General features: G+C 37.3%; 2 protein-coding genes across 3 annotated transcripts in view; one reads left to right on the forward strand and one right to left on the reverse strand.

Moving 5' to 3' along the window:
* Positions 1–14,717, forward strand: part of GDPD1 (glycerophosphodiester phosphodiesterase domain containing 1) — a 40,047-nt gene that overhangs the window by 18,947 nt on the left and 6,383 nt on the right. Inside the window, exons 3-6 of one of the 2 annotated variants that reach the window (XM_045182489.2) lie at positions 4,852–4,987; positions 7,015–7,060; positions 12,267–12,478; positions 12,893–12,982. In XM_045182489.2, the coding sequence (XP_045038424.2) occupies positions 4,852–4,987; positions 7,015–7,060; positions 12,267–12,478; positions 12,893–12,982 (484 nt within the window). The remainder of the gene's footprint in view (positions 1–4,851; positions 4,988–7,014; positions 7,061–12,266; positions 12,479–12,892; positions 12,983–14,717) is intronic. The other variant, XM_024573132.4, reaches the window with a different exon arrangement.
* LOC112316456 (small ribosomal subunit protein uS8-like) lies at positions 4,004–4,417 on the reverse strand. The gene has a single exon (XM_045182514.3). The coding sequence runs from the start codon at positions 4,391–4,393 to the stop codon at positions 4,004–4,006; it is 390 nt and encodes a 129-aa protein (XP_045038449.2). The 5' UTR covers positions 4,394–4,417.

Consider the following 14,717-nt stretch of genomic DNA (forward strand, 5'->3'; position numbering starts at 1 on the left):
AAATACAGAGAAAGAATTTTACCAACCTAAAAACCATTTTTGTTTGCTTATTCCTCCTTGGATTTCATTTTTACATATTTCTGGCTCTAACAAAGACACACCGGCAAACATTTTCTTTTAAAGGCAGATATCCTTTAGAAGAGGTCACTTAAAGTTAACAACTTAATTATTTACATCTTAGTAAGAATTACATTAAGGAAGCAGGTTGATTGGTTTGTTTCCTTTAAAAACTGGTAATCAGGACATGGATGGGGAGGGTTCCTTAAAGAGGACTAAGGGAGCAGTTTGAGACTTTGGCACAAGGCAGCAGGTAGCCATTGGGTGTTTTGAAATGAGATGCTGGTGGGGGTGGATCATTAGAAGCGGGTGAAGTAAGAAAAAATGGGGAAGATTTTAAAATCATTAGAATCATTTAAAATCATCTGGGATGGTCCAGGATCTTAAAAGTCATCTAGTCCAACTCATGATTGGATGCTTGCATTTCTCACAACTTCATTCTTTCTTTTTTAACCAATGAATTACCACTTTCTTGAGAAACATGAAGAAACTTAACTGTTAAAACTTGATTCTTTAATTGTTATAAAATATTTTAATAGTATGTGTTTTAGGTTTAAGTACTACACAACAGAAAATATAGTCACCCCATTTGGCAGATTCACAGTCAAATAGGAATCATGAGTGCTTATATATTTAAAAGAATGTTAAGTTTTTCTTAGGTCAAATTCCTGCTGTAATTCATTCTGTAATTTTTTTTTTGATAAAATGTATTCATAATGTAAGCGTTCTTATTTTTCCATTATAGAAGTTTGTGCAGGCGCACCTCGTTGTGATATGCTTTCTTGTGCTTCACAGATACTGCATTTTGTTTTGTTTTGTTTTTTACAAATTGAAGGTTTGTGGCAACCTTGCATCGAGCAAGCCTATTGGCTCCATTTTCCCAACACTTTGTGTCTCTGTATTACATTTTTATAACTCTTGCACTGTTTCAAACTTTTTTTATCACTGTCATAATTCTCAAGATGATCTCTAGTCAGTGATCTTTGGTCTTAACTACTGCAGTTGTTCTAGGGCGCCGTGAACCCCACCCGTGTAAGGCAGTGCACTTAATCAGTAAACGCTGTGTGCGCCTGACTGCCCCACAGATGTTCCCCAGCTCCCTCCCTTCTCGGGCCTCCTTATCCCCAGAGACACAACAGTATTGAAATTGGGCCAGTTGATAACCTTCCAATAGCCTCTACGTGTTCAAGTAAAGGGAAGAGTTGCACGCCTCTCACTTTAAATCAGAAGCTAGGAGAATTAAGCTCAGTGAGGAAGGCACGTTGAAAGTGGAGACAGACTGAAAGCTAGTCCTCTTGCTCTAAACAATTAGCCAAATTGTAAAAGCAAAGGAAATATTCTTGAAGGAAATTAAAAGTGCTACTCCAAAGGACACATGAATGATAAGAAAGCAAAACAACCTGATTGGTGAGATGGAGAAAGTTTTAGTGGTCTAGACAGAAGATCAAACCAGCCACAACATTCTCTGGAGCCCAAGCCTAACCTAGAGCAAGGCCCCAACTCTGCATTTAAGGCTGAGAGAAGTGAGAAAGCTGCAGTAGAAAAGTTTGAAGCTAGCAGAGGCTGGTTTATGAGGTTTGAGAAAATAAGCTGTTTCTATAACATAAGAGTGCAAGGTGAAGCAGCAGTGCCGGTGTAGAAGCTGCAGCAAGTTCTCCAGAAGATCTAGGTAAGATAATTAATGAAGGTGGCTACACTGAGCAGATTAGCAATGTAGATGAAACAGCCCTATATTAGAAGAAGATGCTACCTAGGACTTTCACGGAGAGGAGAAGTTGATGCCTGGCTTCAAAGTGTCAAAGGACAGGCTGCCTCTCTTTTTAGGGGCTAATGCAACTGGTGACTCTAAGTAGAAGCCAGTGCTCATTTACCATTTTGAAAATCCTAGGGCCCTAAAGAATTATGCTAAATCGACTCTGCTTGTCCTCTAATAACAGAACTATAAATCCTGGATGACAGTATGTCTGCTTACAGCATGGTTCACTAAATATTTTATATCCACTGTTGAGACTGACTGCTCAGAAAAAGATTTCTTTCAAAATTTATTGCTCATCGACAATGTACCTGGTCACCCAAGAGCTCTGATGGAGATGTACAATGAGACTAATGTTTTCATGCCTGCTAGCATGACATCCATTCTGCAGCTCATGGATTAAGGAGTAATTTCAACCTGCAAGTCTTATTATTTAACAAATAATTTGTAAGGTTAGAGCTGCCTTAGGTAATGATTCCACTGATGGATCTGGGCAAAGTAAATTGAAAACCTTCTAGAAAAGACTCACCATTCTAGATGTTAAGAACATTTGTGATACATGGAAAGAGGTCAAAATATCAACATTAACAAGAGTTTGGAAGAGTTGGTTCATTTCATTGTGGATGGCTTTGAGGGGTTCAGGACTTCAGTGGAGGAAGAAACTGCAGATGTGGCGGAAATAGGAAAGGAACCAGAATTGGAAGTGGAGCCTGAAAACGTGGCTGAATTGCTGCAGTCTCATGATAAAACATTAATGTATGATGAGTTGCTTCTAATGGATGAGCAAAGAAGGTGGTTTCTTGAGATGGACTCTAATAAACTCTAAAGTGAAAAAAAAGGAAAATAATTAAAATAGTGTCATTGCGGGATTACGGTTAAATATTTTCATCTTAATGTTTTCAAATATTCCTTATAATAGTGCTCTGATACACATACAATCTAATGTAGGTAGAACCTACTCCTGGTGAAGATGCTGTCAAGGTAGATGCTGAAAGGACAACAGAGACTTTAGACTATTACATAAACTTAGTAATAGCAGGGCTTGAGAGAGTTGATTCCAGTTTTGGAAGACTTTCTGCAATGGATCAAATGCTATCAAACAGCATCACATGCTACAGAGAATCATTCATGAAAGGAAGAGCCAACCAGTGTGGCAAACTTCACTGTTGTCTTATTTTAAGAATTTGCCTCATTCACCCTAACCTCCAGCAGCCACTGCCTGGTCAGTCAGCAGCCATCGACATTGAAGCAAGACCCTCCACCACCAAAAAGATTGTGATTCACTGAAGATTCAGATGATGGTTAGCATTTTAAAAAGTATTTTTTAATTAAGGCATATACATTGTTTCTTAGACATAACGCTTTTGCACATGTTTCTGAAGTGGATGCCTTGGCCATCAAAGCTTCAGTCAGTTACTTGCATTACAAGGAAAAAGGGTCAGGGGCTTAACGACCCTGTAGCTTTGTAGTAAGTTTTGAAATAACGAAGTGGGAGTCTTCTAACTTTGTGGGGGTTTTTTTTCAAGATTGTTGTGACTCTTTGGGGTTTCTTGAGTTGCCATATAAATTTGAGGTTGGATTTTTCTATTTTTTCAAAAAACATCACTGGGATTTTGAGAGGAATTGCACTGAATCTGTAGATCAGTGTAACATTTACATGTGACAGTGTTAAGTACTCCAATTCATGAACATGGGATGTCTTTCCATCATGTATCTCCTTTTTCATTTCTTGCAGCAATGTTTTATAGTTTACATAGCTTTTACAAGTCTTTTACCTCCCTGTTAATTTCTAAGTTTTTTTATTCTTTTGATGCTGTTATAAATGGAATTGTTTTATGATACCCTTTCTAATATGGACTCCCCTTTTTTTTCCCTCCTTGCTTAATTGCTCTGGGTAGAATTTCTTTTTTTTTTAATTTTACTTATTTATTTTTAGAGAGAAAGGAAGGTAGGGAAAAAGAGAGAAACATCAATCTGATGCTTCTCGCAGGTCCCTAACTTGGGATCTGGCCCATACCCCAGGCATGTGCCCTGATTGGGAATCAAGCCAGCAGCCCTTTGGTTTGCAGGCTGGCACTCAATCCACTGAGCCACACCAGCCAGGGCTGGCTAGAATTTCTTTTTTCTTTCCTTTTCTTTTTCTTTTTTTTTTTGTCCTCTGAGGCATTTTATTTGCACATGTGTATTACATCCCTAGGAAAAGAATCCCAGGGTTTTCCCTCCTTTGTGTTTTCGTCTTGCTTGTTCATAGTCCATGACGCCTGCTGGGGTTGTCAGTGCAGTGAAACCAAACCGACGGGACGGAAGCAGGTTGCTCTGCCGTTTCCCTAGATCTTTGAGTTGCACATCAAATCTGGGGCCAATTACTCTACACTTGTTCAACCTGCCTGTACAGTTCACAACAATTCTCCCAGCCTTGTGGTCAGTAATTTCAAATTCGCCAATGTAGCCATGCTTCATCATCACAGTTAGAAACCGGACGATGACTTTGGTGCACGGCCTGATGAGAACCTGGCGTTTGCCTCTCTTTTCGGCATTGTTGATACTCTTGAGAGCATCAGCCAGGACATTCATGCGCACCATTATGGCAGCATGGAAAGGTGGCGGAAAGAGCTAGAATTCCTAATACTATATTGAACTAAAGTGGCAAAAGCTGGCATCCTTTTCTTGTTTTTCACTCCTTTCATTTAATAGAAATGTAGGCCCAGAGGGGGCATTTACTTGCCCAATGTTACACAGCAACTTAGTAGCAAAGCAGAAACTGACTCCCAGATCTCTTAACTTCTGATCCAGTGTTCTTTCCATTACATGGGTTAATAGAAATAGGGTAGCTGGTTATAGAAAGGAGGCCACATGATTCTCTTATTCTAAGTTCACTTAAAATATTTTCACATTAGTAAATCATAATAGATGACTGTTTAGAAATTTAGCATTATGGGATTTTTTGATGTTTGATTTGTGATTCTGAATTTTACATCTGATACATGTAACCTCAATGTTTACTTAAGTTAAGAACGTCGTTATTCTTTGTATTTCTTCAGTGCGGTTACAGTTGGAACTGATATGCTGGAATTGGACTGCCACATCACAAAAGACGAGCAAGTCGTCGTGTCTCATGATGAGAACCTGAAGCGATCGACGGGGGTCAACGTAAACATCTCGGATCTCAAGTACTGTGTAAGCGTAAAACGCATGATAAACTACTACCTGGTAGAGATGAGGGCCTGTAAGATTTTTTAAAACAGCAAATATCAGAGAGTGCTTATTTATTTATAAAATTATTATAAATAAATAATTTTTTAAAAATGATAGTGGTTAAATGAATGTCAAAGGAAATTTTAAGAAACTATTCTTAGTTTCGGTGAAGATGTACTTGCTACATACATGTATGGAAACTTAGTTTCGTAAGTATTTTCTTCTCTTTAAAAAGAAAAGATTTATTTATTTATTTTTAGAGAGAGGGGAAGGGAGGGAGAAAAAGAGGGAGAGAAACATCAATGTGCAAGAGATACATAGATCAGTCGGTTGCCTTTCTCATGCCCCGAAATGGGGACCAGGGCCATGTGCTCTGACTGGGAATCAAACCAGCGACCTTTCGGTTTGCAGGCTGGCACTCAATCCATTGAGCCACACAAGCCAGGGCTAATTCTATAAGTATTTTAACAAAATTACCAAAGTCCTAAAATTTACAAAGTCCAGTAAAACTACTAGAGTTCAACTTGCCCGAAGTATTCTATAATTTATTTGATTCAGATTAAATATGTAAATTAGTTTTATTCTTCAAGTATGGGAAAGAACCCTTTAAAAATTTTATTTTAGTGTTTACATGCTCATTATAATAAATATTGATAAATAGAAGGAAAAATGCTCAATTTTGCCACTTAAAGAAAACTTATGTTAACATGTATTGTTTATATAGTTGTCATCCTGCTGTGTACTATATATACAGTATTTTTAAATATTTTGGCATGATACAGCTTTTTCTTTTTAATAGATTTGAGTTTTTAGAGCAGTTATAGGTTTACAGCAGAATTGAGCGAGAAAGTACAAAGAATTCTCACGTAACCTCTGAACTGACATAGGCACAGCCTCCCTCCACCCCGGCATCAACATCCTGCACCAGAGTGGTGCATTTGTTATAGCTGATGAACCACATCAGCATCACCCAAAGTCCATAGTTTACTCAGGGTTCACTCTCGGTGGTGTACATTTCGTAGGTTTTAACAGTAGTGTCATACAGAATATCATTGCCCTAACCTTCCCGCACCCCTCCAATCCCTGACAACCACTGATCTTCTTATTGTCTCTGTAGTTTTGCCTTTTCCAGCATGTCATAAAGTTAGAATTGTACAGTATTGAGGCTCTTCACATTCCATGCTTACTTTTCATAAACATTTCAAATGACTGCAGTTAATCCATTGAGTGAATACATAGTTATTTTTAACCATTCCTCTATTGTTGGACTTTGGATTAATTCTTAGTTTTCACCATTATAGGTAACACTGCACTGATCAACTTTATGCATAGTTATAAAATTTTCTTTGTCTTTATTTAAGAGATATAAATGTATATTTATAAACATATATTTATATTTATTAAATATTTATATAAATATAATCTCTATATTTAAAATTATTTCCCTAAATAAACTCCCAGCAAAGAAATTGTTGGGTAAAAGCTTAGGAATATTATGTTGAAAAGATTAAGAATAATACATATTGAAAGTTGCTATTGACAGCTTGCTTTTAAAAAGTGTTTCAAAGAGTTCTAGAATCTGATACTTAGAAGAATTCTCATTTTGCTGTACTCTTACCATTATTTGGGCATTATAATTATACCAAACATTTCCTAATTTGCTAGATTAAATTTTAGTTAGCATTTATTTATGTGCATTTAAAGATACTTCTATATGATCTTAAGTCATTTTTTTTCCTTTGAACTATCTATTCTTAACATTTATCTACTGAGATCTTTGTATATTTATTTTGAGAAAAGGTCCATATTAAATAACAAGATTTCTTGTAGGCTGTGAAACTAAGTAATTACATGATTAATTTACTGTTGGGAATGTTCTGCTAAAGGGTGCCATATATAAACATATGCAGTGTTTGTTTTTTTGAAGAATCAAATCTCTATTTCTTAAGACATTCAAATACTTTTGATTTTTTGAGAGCTAACTTTTTCTTCAATCATATCTTTTAAAGGAACTCCCAACTTACCTTGGCAAACTGGATGTCACATTTCAAAGAGGTAATGTTTCCCATTTACCGCTTAAACATTTATATTGAACTGTATTCACTTACGCTGAGAATTAGATACATAGGCATGTTCTCTCGCATAGTGAGTTCCAGCTGAAAGTACTGCCCTCCAAACCTGTTCTCTCAGGCCTGCCAATCTGAAATCTTGACCCTGAAGTCATGGAGTCCAGAGATTTAATTGGTCCATTCTGTTAAATTTATGTACAGTTAACTTAAACCTAAATACTAATGACAAGAATCCCAGATATTACTAGGGATACTTTGTATCACTAAAGTTTCCAATTCTGGAATGTTACTGTAACTTACAGTAATCATAAATTAAATAAATGAGTAAATGAAAAGAAATTGAAGGGATCCTTTTCAGATCCTTACTGATTGTCTTACATTTGATTCTATGTCATTTAGGTATTCCATATTTTAAATTTTAAAAAGAATTCTGTTACTCAAATAAACCATCCATTTCCTAGTCATCTTCACTTTTTAATCACCAGCATAGCAATTTCCTTTCTTTTGAGGGAAAATGTCTTCCAGAGAAACGTGTCCCTTGGCCCCAGTTTGTCGGTTACGTTAGAACGGAGTGGGTTAGAATGGAAGATACACTGCCTCGAGGCACAGGCTCCCTCAGTGTCACGGTTCAGCCTCATGTTTTGAATGATTCAGATGTAACTCGGTAAAGCGTTTAGATGTTTCATGGTATGGTCCATGGTGTGGCTTGCATATAGTTAAAACTTTGGTTAAATGTCAAGGATCTATTGATATTAATTTTCAAAAATACCTGTAACTGCTCTGTGAATTAGATTTAAAACTGGCCAGTAAAATTTCTCTTTGGAAAATTTTGGAAAGGCAAAGAAAAATTAGAAAATTGTTTAAATTAGCTATCTCTAAGTGATATTTAGATCTGATGTTTGTTGATTTTTGCCTTCCAAGTAAGCATCATGAAGCTTGGCTCGAGAAACACTGTTTTCGTTCTTGTAATTAATAGTTTTATACTACTCACCAAGCTTTTCTGATATTTGTGTCAATTGTGGACTTGTGAAGGTTAAGAAAATTGCGTAAGTGAAGTTTTTTCTGTTTTTCCCTGTGTAGAACAAAGCCCCACAAAGATTAAAAGCTCTACCTCCCTCATAAAGTCATACTGCTTTTGAATGTGAACAGGCCTTTGAGACCATGTGATTCAGTCTCTCCCTGTTGCAGATAAGGATACAGGCCTAAAGATGTACAGTAAGGTCACACAGCGGGTAATGTCAGAGATAGGCCTTGAACCTAGATCTCCTCCTCACCAGGCCAGTATTCAGCTACACCTCCCTGCCTCTCCACCTGGAGCCTCTTCAAATGCCTTATTAATAGCAATGCCATGAGACAACTGTAAAAAAATAATTAACTTTAGTTCATATTGCATTCAACTCATCAACTTACGAAGTGTGCAGTATTTGAAACTGACTAATACATAGTACTGTATAAACTTGACTCAGATTAGGCAAAAAGCTGTTCAGTTTTTTCTATCTCATTTCTCTGCTCAGAACTCTTGCTTCCTTTAAATTCTGACGAGAGAGAGTGTCCACTCTCAGAGGAACACACGTATCAGGCCTTCGTGTGGTTCCCGTCTTCACTGGAGAAGGATTGTTTTCTTTTACACGTGCTTCCATGTGCTGCAGGTTACGGTAAAAAGAAGGAACATAAAAATGTGTTAACCAAAGAGCTTATTATTCATCCGACTTACTCGAAAGTAGTCTTTTTCATGAAAAGAATGCTCTGGATAACCTAGAGCCGGCGCCAATGACCAGTTTTAAACTTTTAGCGTGCGGTAGCGGCCTCTTCACTCAGCACATCCTGAGGCATACTTGCTTAGCGTTCTTGTATTTTATGTTTAAAAAGTTTTCAATTATAGTTGACATTCAGTATTATATGAGTTTCTAGCACTCTTGTTTGTTATTTTTCCTTTTATTTTAGACCTGGTTATCCTCTGCCCAGAACAATACTGGGGACAAGCTTCTTTCTCCAATTCTTTTTTTTTTTTTTTTTAAACATTCTATGCTGGCTGAGACATCTAATTGAATTATCCTCATTTTAGCACACCCTTTTTTTTCTTAGCACGCTTTCATTTCCTCGTTTCCCCCACTATTTGATGCAACATTATTTTGGTGTAATGGGTCATTTTGTTGTTCCATAGTTTTTGTCTGTTTGGCCTTTTTCTAAGTTGATTCTTACGTGTATCTTACTTGCGTGTGAATATCTATTGCCCATGGCAATTCTTTTGATTGCTGAGTTAATTTTTCCACAAACAAGCTAACAGAATTATTTTTTACTAGAGCGGCACTGTTTAAAGAGAATTTTCCTTAGTGATATCAATTATTTTTGCACTGTCCAATACAACAGCCAATGGCCACGTGTGACTAACGAGCACTTGAAATGTGGCTAGTGCATCTGAGGAACTGAATTTTTAATTTTATTTAATTTTAATTTAAATAACCCTATGCAGCTAGTGACTGCCATACTGAATGTACAGAACCAGAACATCATGTTCAGACTTTTTAGGTAGTAAGTAACAGAAATCAGTTTACACTAGCTGAGGGGAAAACACAAGATTTATTTTATTATCAACTGTCTAGGGTGGTGGTGGCTCTGACGTTAAACATCCAGGGGCACCCAAAGGACTCTTTTTGCTTCATTTCATGGCTCTGCTTCTCTGGGGTCTTACCCTCTTCTGCTGTAAATGGATTTTGTCTCTGTGGCAGGGAATATACGACAACTGTAAATTCACATCCTGCCTGCACCGTGACCCCAGGGGAAAAAGAAGATCTCCCCTCTGAGCTTCAAGGGGCAAGTTCTAGAGAAAGACACTGATTGGCCCAGCGTGGGCCATGTGTCCACCTTGAAGTATTCACTGAGGATAAAGAGCTAAAACTATTATGATTGGCCAGACCTAGGTCATATGCCTGCCACCGAGGATGAATGGTCCTGTTTTTGACAGCCAGTGTACTAACAATTAATTTTGCAGCCTATGATAAGTTTAAACTCTTTAGTTATAAGTGCTAGAAATCCATTTCAAGATAACTCAAGAAAAAAAAGTTTTAAGAATTTATTGGTTTTCATAACTGAGAAGTCTAGAGGTTATATGCCTTCAGACATGACTGATTCCAGTGGCTCAAACAATAGTAGGTTTCTATCTTCATTTTGTTCTGCTTTCATTTGTTAGCTTTGTTTTTAGGCACACCTTCTCCACGTAAAGATGGACTCCTGACAACGTCAAAAGTACATGATCCATCCAGCTGAGGATTTCAGGAGACCTCTCCTAGTGTCCATGCTGTTATGCTTACAGGGCGTTGTACTCTCTGTGGCCACAGATACAGAGCCAAATGATTGACAGTCCCATCAGAATGACCCAGAGACCCATCTGACTTAGAAGGAGCAAGAAAAAGGCAATAGGAATAGGATACAGAACAGATAAAATAGTAACAGATTTTTCCTTTTTTTTGTCTTATTCATATAAGCCTTTATTATAATTAATGTCCTGACATAGATTTAATTTACTTTTTTGATATGCTCCTTTGTTTTGGTTTGCTGTTCAATAATGATAAAATAAAGGATCTTTCACTGTTTGGTTATTCACAGATTAGTAGAACTGAAGTTTCAGATGGAAGGGGAAATTTTTATAATAGTTATATAGTATGGATAGTATATTGTGTAAATGATTAGAGGCAAAAGGGACTAGAGAACGAATAAAGAAAATAATCCTCAGTATATAAAGAGTGTTTAAAAATCCTCTTCTAATCTTTTCATGACTCAGTTTTCTTTGAGTTGAGCTGCATTGACATAATTCTTCAACACATTACTGAATTAGCATGTTTTTCTCTTGCCTGAACATTATTATTCTTGATCTCTGAAAAATTCAATGATGATATCAGAGCAAAACTTTGGAAATAATCTCAATATCCACGGGTAGGGTATAGAGAAGGAAAAAAATATTTTTCTTTCTACTCTTCTAGACTCTCAGCTGGGATTCTGTAACAAAAGAGAGATTAATAAGAGAAAACCAAGCAGAAGTTTGTTACTATGTATGTCTCATGGGAGAAACTCAGAGATGGCTGCAACCTGAGTTTATATAACATCTTAAAAAAAAGTAAAACCCAATAAATTTTCAGAGAAGTGACAAGACAAAGGAAAAAGACTTTTGAGTTTCTAGGGGGCAAATGGCGGGAAGGTAAACACATGGGAGAATAACGGAAGATAAAGGCTCGTCGGTAGTTTGTTTTGTAGAGTCCTCTGGTGCTGATACACCTCTAGAGTTGTTGGCGATTGATTTTTGTACAAATTTAAGTCTTGTTTTAAGGCAAGTAGGGGGAGGGCAGAGAGCCTGTTTTGTACCTATCTGCTTCTCAATTGCCTTCAGTTCGAAATAATCCTTATACCAAAGCAGCATATTTTGGAGGGGCAAACACTGATACATTTTAAGGGGAGTGGTTAAACTAAAATAATTAAATTGATGTATGGCTACTCAGTGGAGGATTTTATTTATTTATTTATTTATTTAATTATATTGATTTTAGAGAGAAAGGAATGGAGAGACGGACAGAGAGAGAAACATCGATTTGTTGTACCACCTATTTATGCATTTATTGGTTGCTTCTGGTGTGTGCCCTGTCAGAAGATCAAATCCTCAACCTTGGAGTATGGGGACGATGCTCTAACCAACTAAGCTACCCGTCCAGGGCTCAATGGAGTGTTTTAAAAACCTTTAAAATAGTAGTTATAGAATAAGATTGGTGGATTCTATCAATGTTGGTGCCGTGGTCACGATGTTGTATTGTAGGGTTACCATCAGGGAATCTGGGTAAAGGGTGCCCAGGACTCTGTGTATTATCTCTTACAACTGCATGTGAATCCACAGTTACCCCGAAGAGTTTAATGAAACGCTTTTAAATCATAGTTATAAACACAGTGTGTTAACATGCAACATTTATTTTTTCCTGATGCAAACGATGAGGTGAAAATCTGTAGGTAAATTATGCACAGGACAGAAAAGAGTAGAGGCACACCGAACGGTCACAATGGTTATATCTGAATTGCATTTTAGCTGGGTTTTTTTTTTTATACTTTTAATCATTTTGTAAGTGTCCTATTATGACTACTGCTTTATCTCTTCTAATCATCGAAAAAAGTAATTTCTAAAACCACATGTACAAATCTCGCTTTGGCAGCATGCCAGTGTGAAGGGAAAGATAACCGGATCCCGCTACTGAAGGAAGTCTTCGAGGCCTTCCCCACCACCCCCATCAACATCGACATCAAAGTCAACAACAGCGTGCTGATCAAGAAGGTACCGAAGGCGCCGCCTGCTCTGAGCGCGTTGCTTCCCATTCCACCAACTAGCGAGGTGGCCGCACAGACTGATCGTGTTCACGCCAGTGTGGTAGGGCTCTCGGGGTCCCTGCTGTTCTAAGCAGCTCCCGGTGGGAGGGACCCCCGTGCTGCAGGAAAGCCCCTTTTCAGAGCGGTCATGTTGCAGTCGTGGGTAGAAGGGAGCTCCTGAGAGCCGACGGTTCTGGCGTTTATATGATGAACTTCTAGTTCAACTGGATTCATTTGTAGTTCGTACGTGTTAAATTACCAAGTAGTTGTGTTCTATTAGATAAATCATATAACGGTAAAATGTAAGTAATTTCTTATATTTTGTCAAGTAATCTGATTTTATTACATTGCTTCTTCCAAAATTTTGTGCTGTTCACTGGCCGATAGTCAGTTATAACTTGGTTTTTAAAAATGAAATGGTGTAAGTGGACTTACAAGGAGGCACGTGCATAAAAGCTTGAATTTCCATTTGTAGGTTTCCGAGCTGGTGAAGCAGTATAGACGAGAACACATAACGGTGTGGGGTAATGCCAGTTACGAGATTGTGGAAAAGTGCTACAGAGAGGTAATTCTTCAAAAAGTGATACAGGATGATCTTTGTTGTTATTCTATGTCTATAAGTGGTAAGTTATTACAGCAATAATTATTTGAAATTATCTTATTTCATAGCCTTGATATGAAAACCAATGGTACCGAGTGAAAGCAACTAACCAGAAGTTTGCTAGTGGAGATAACGGACTCATAGATAATTAATTTAATAGAGAAAATGGACCTTTGCATTAAAGTTCAGTGTAATTGGACTGGCTTACAGGGTTATTGTTTTCACATGCTGATATTAGTTGCTTACCAATGGTTTATTATGTACATCATAAAACAGAATATTCCTATCTTTTAATGTCTGTTAAGGTAATTTGTAAGGTAATTGAATTTTTGGTATAATTTTTTTAAAAGATTTTATTTACTTATTTTTAGAGAGAGGAAAGGAGGGAGAAAGAGGAAGAGACATATCCATGTGTGGTTGCCTCTCACACACCCCCAGCTGGGCACCCAGCCCTCAACCCAGGCACGTGCCCTGAGAATCGAACCAGTGACCCTCTGGTTCGCAGGTTGGCACTCAATCCATTGAGCTACACCATCCAGGCGAATTTTTTGTGTAATTTTTAATTAAGGAAAAATATTTAGTCCTTCAGCTGTAGCTCAAGCTTTTCTTTACCTAGAATCAATCAAATGAAGCCGAATATTATCGATCAAATTAAGCCAGGATCATGATTATCAGTAGTATAAGAAATAAGGTCATCCAACCGTACTTATTTTCTGACTGAAGAAACTGTATCTGCAAGAATTAGTTTTGATGTGTGTTGAAATGGTATGTTAAGACTCTGTAAGCAAGTTTAGTTATATAGTCAGCTAAGAGAATTTGAAATTCAAAATGTTAAAATGTTCTAAGGATTGAAGACTCTATTTTGGAGTACAAGTGATAGTGCAGAAGTGTAACAGAAGTAGCAATTCTGAAATGCGAAGAATTCTTTTCGGAAGACCTTCCTTCCTAACAAACAAGGCAGAAACGTAGGTCCAAGATCAGCAGCGTTACATACAAAGTACGTGATGGGGTCGAGGCCCTCATCAAGGCAAGTAGGCTTTACGTATGTGCAGCAGCCTCTCCGCCCTCTCCCACCAGCAGCCTTGCACGACTCTTCACAAGTACCAGTTACTGATTTTAGGTCTCCGGTTCCAAAGTTGCATGAGTTTTGAGGGCCAGCCTCCAACCCCATTTTCCCCATAAGCCCTGTTATTCTTAAGATATGAATTTGCAGAAATCAATTTTTCAGGGACTTGTGTATTGTGTTGCAGCTGACACACCTGTATATAAATAAGCTGAAAATACTACAAAGCAGCATATAAACGTAGGGGAAAAAGAAATCCTCAAGCTTATCTACTCTATTTTTTAAAAAATTAAGAGGTGGGTAATTTAGAGCTAATATTTAAAATAAGTTAATTTTTTGTATGATTTTTCAATATATTACTTTTATACAGAAAATTGAAATTTATCATAATTTTTATTTGTTTTAGAGACAAATATAGGAGGAGCCAGGGAGAGGGGTGTTTGGGGAGTTGTTCAGAGGGTGTAGAGTTCCAGTTTGTAAGAAGAAAAGGGTTCACACATACAGGAAGCTGGCATTCTAAGGGCTTGGGGATCTTAAACACGTTTTCCAATAGAAACTTAAAATGGTGGTTAGATTCTTGGACTAGTTTACAAAATCCTATTTATATTTGATGTATAATATAGTTGAAAGGTGATA

The sequence above is a fragment of the Desmodus rotundus genome, chromosome 9 (assembly GCF_022682495.2).
Source record: "Desmodus rotundus isolate HL8 chromosome 9, HLdesRot8A.1, whole genome shotgun sequence".
Taxonomy (NCBI): Eukaryota; Metazoa; Chordata; class Mammalia; order Chiroptera; family Phyllostomidae; genus Desmodus; species Desmodus rotundus.

Excerpts from the sequence above, each read along its gene's own strand:
- LOC112316456 (XM_045182514.3), bottom strand. The coding sequence starts at position 4,393 with ATGGTGCGCATGAATGTCCTGGCTGATGCTCTCAAGAGTATCAACAAT.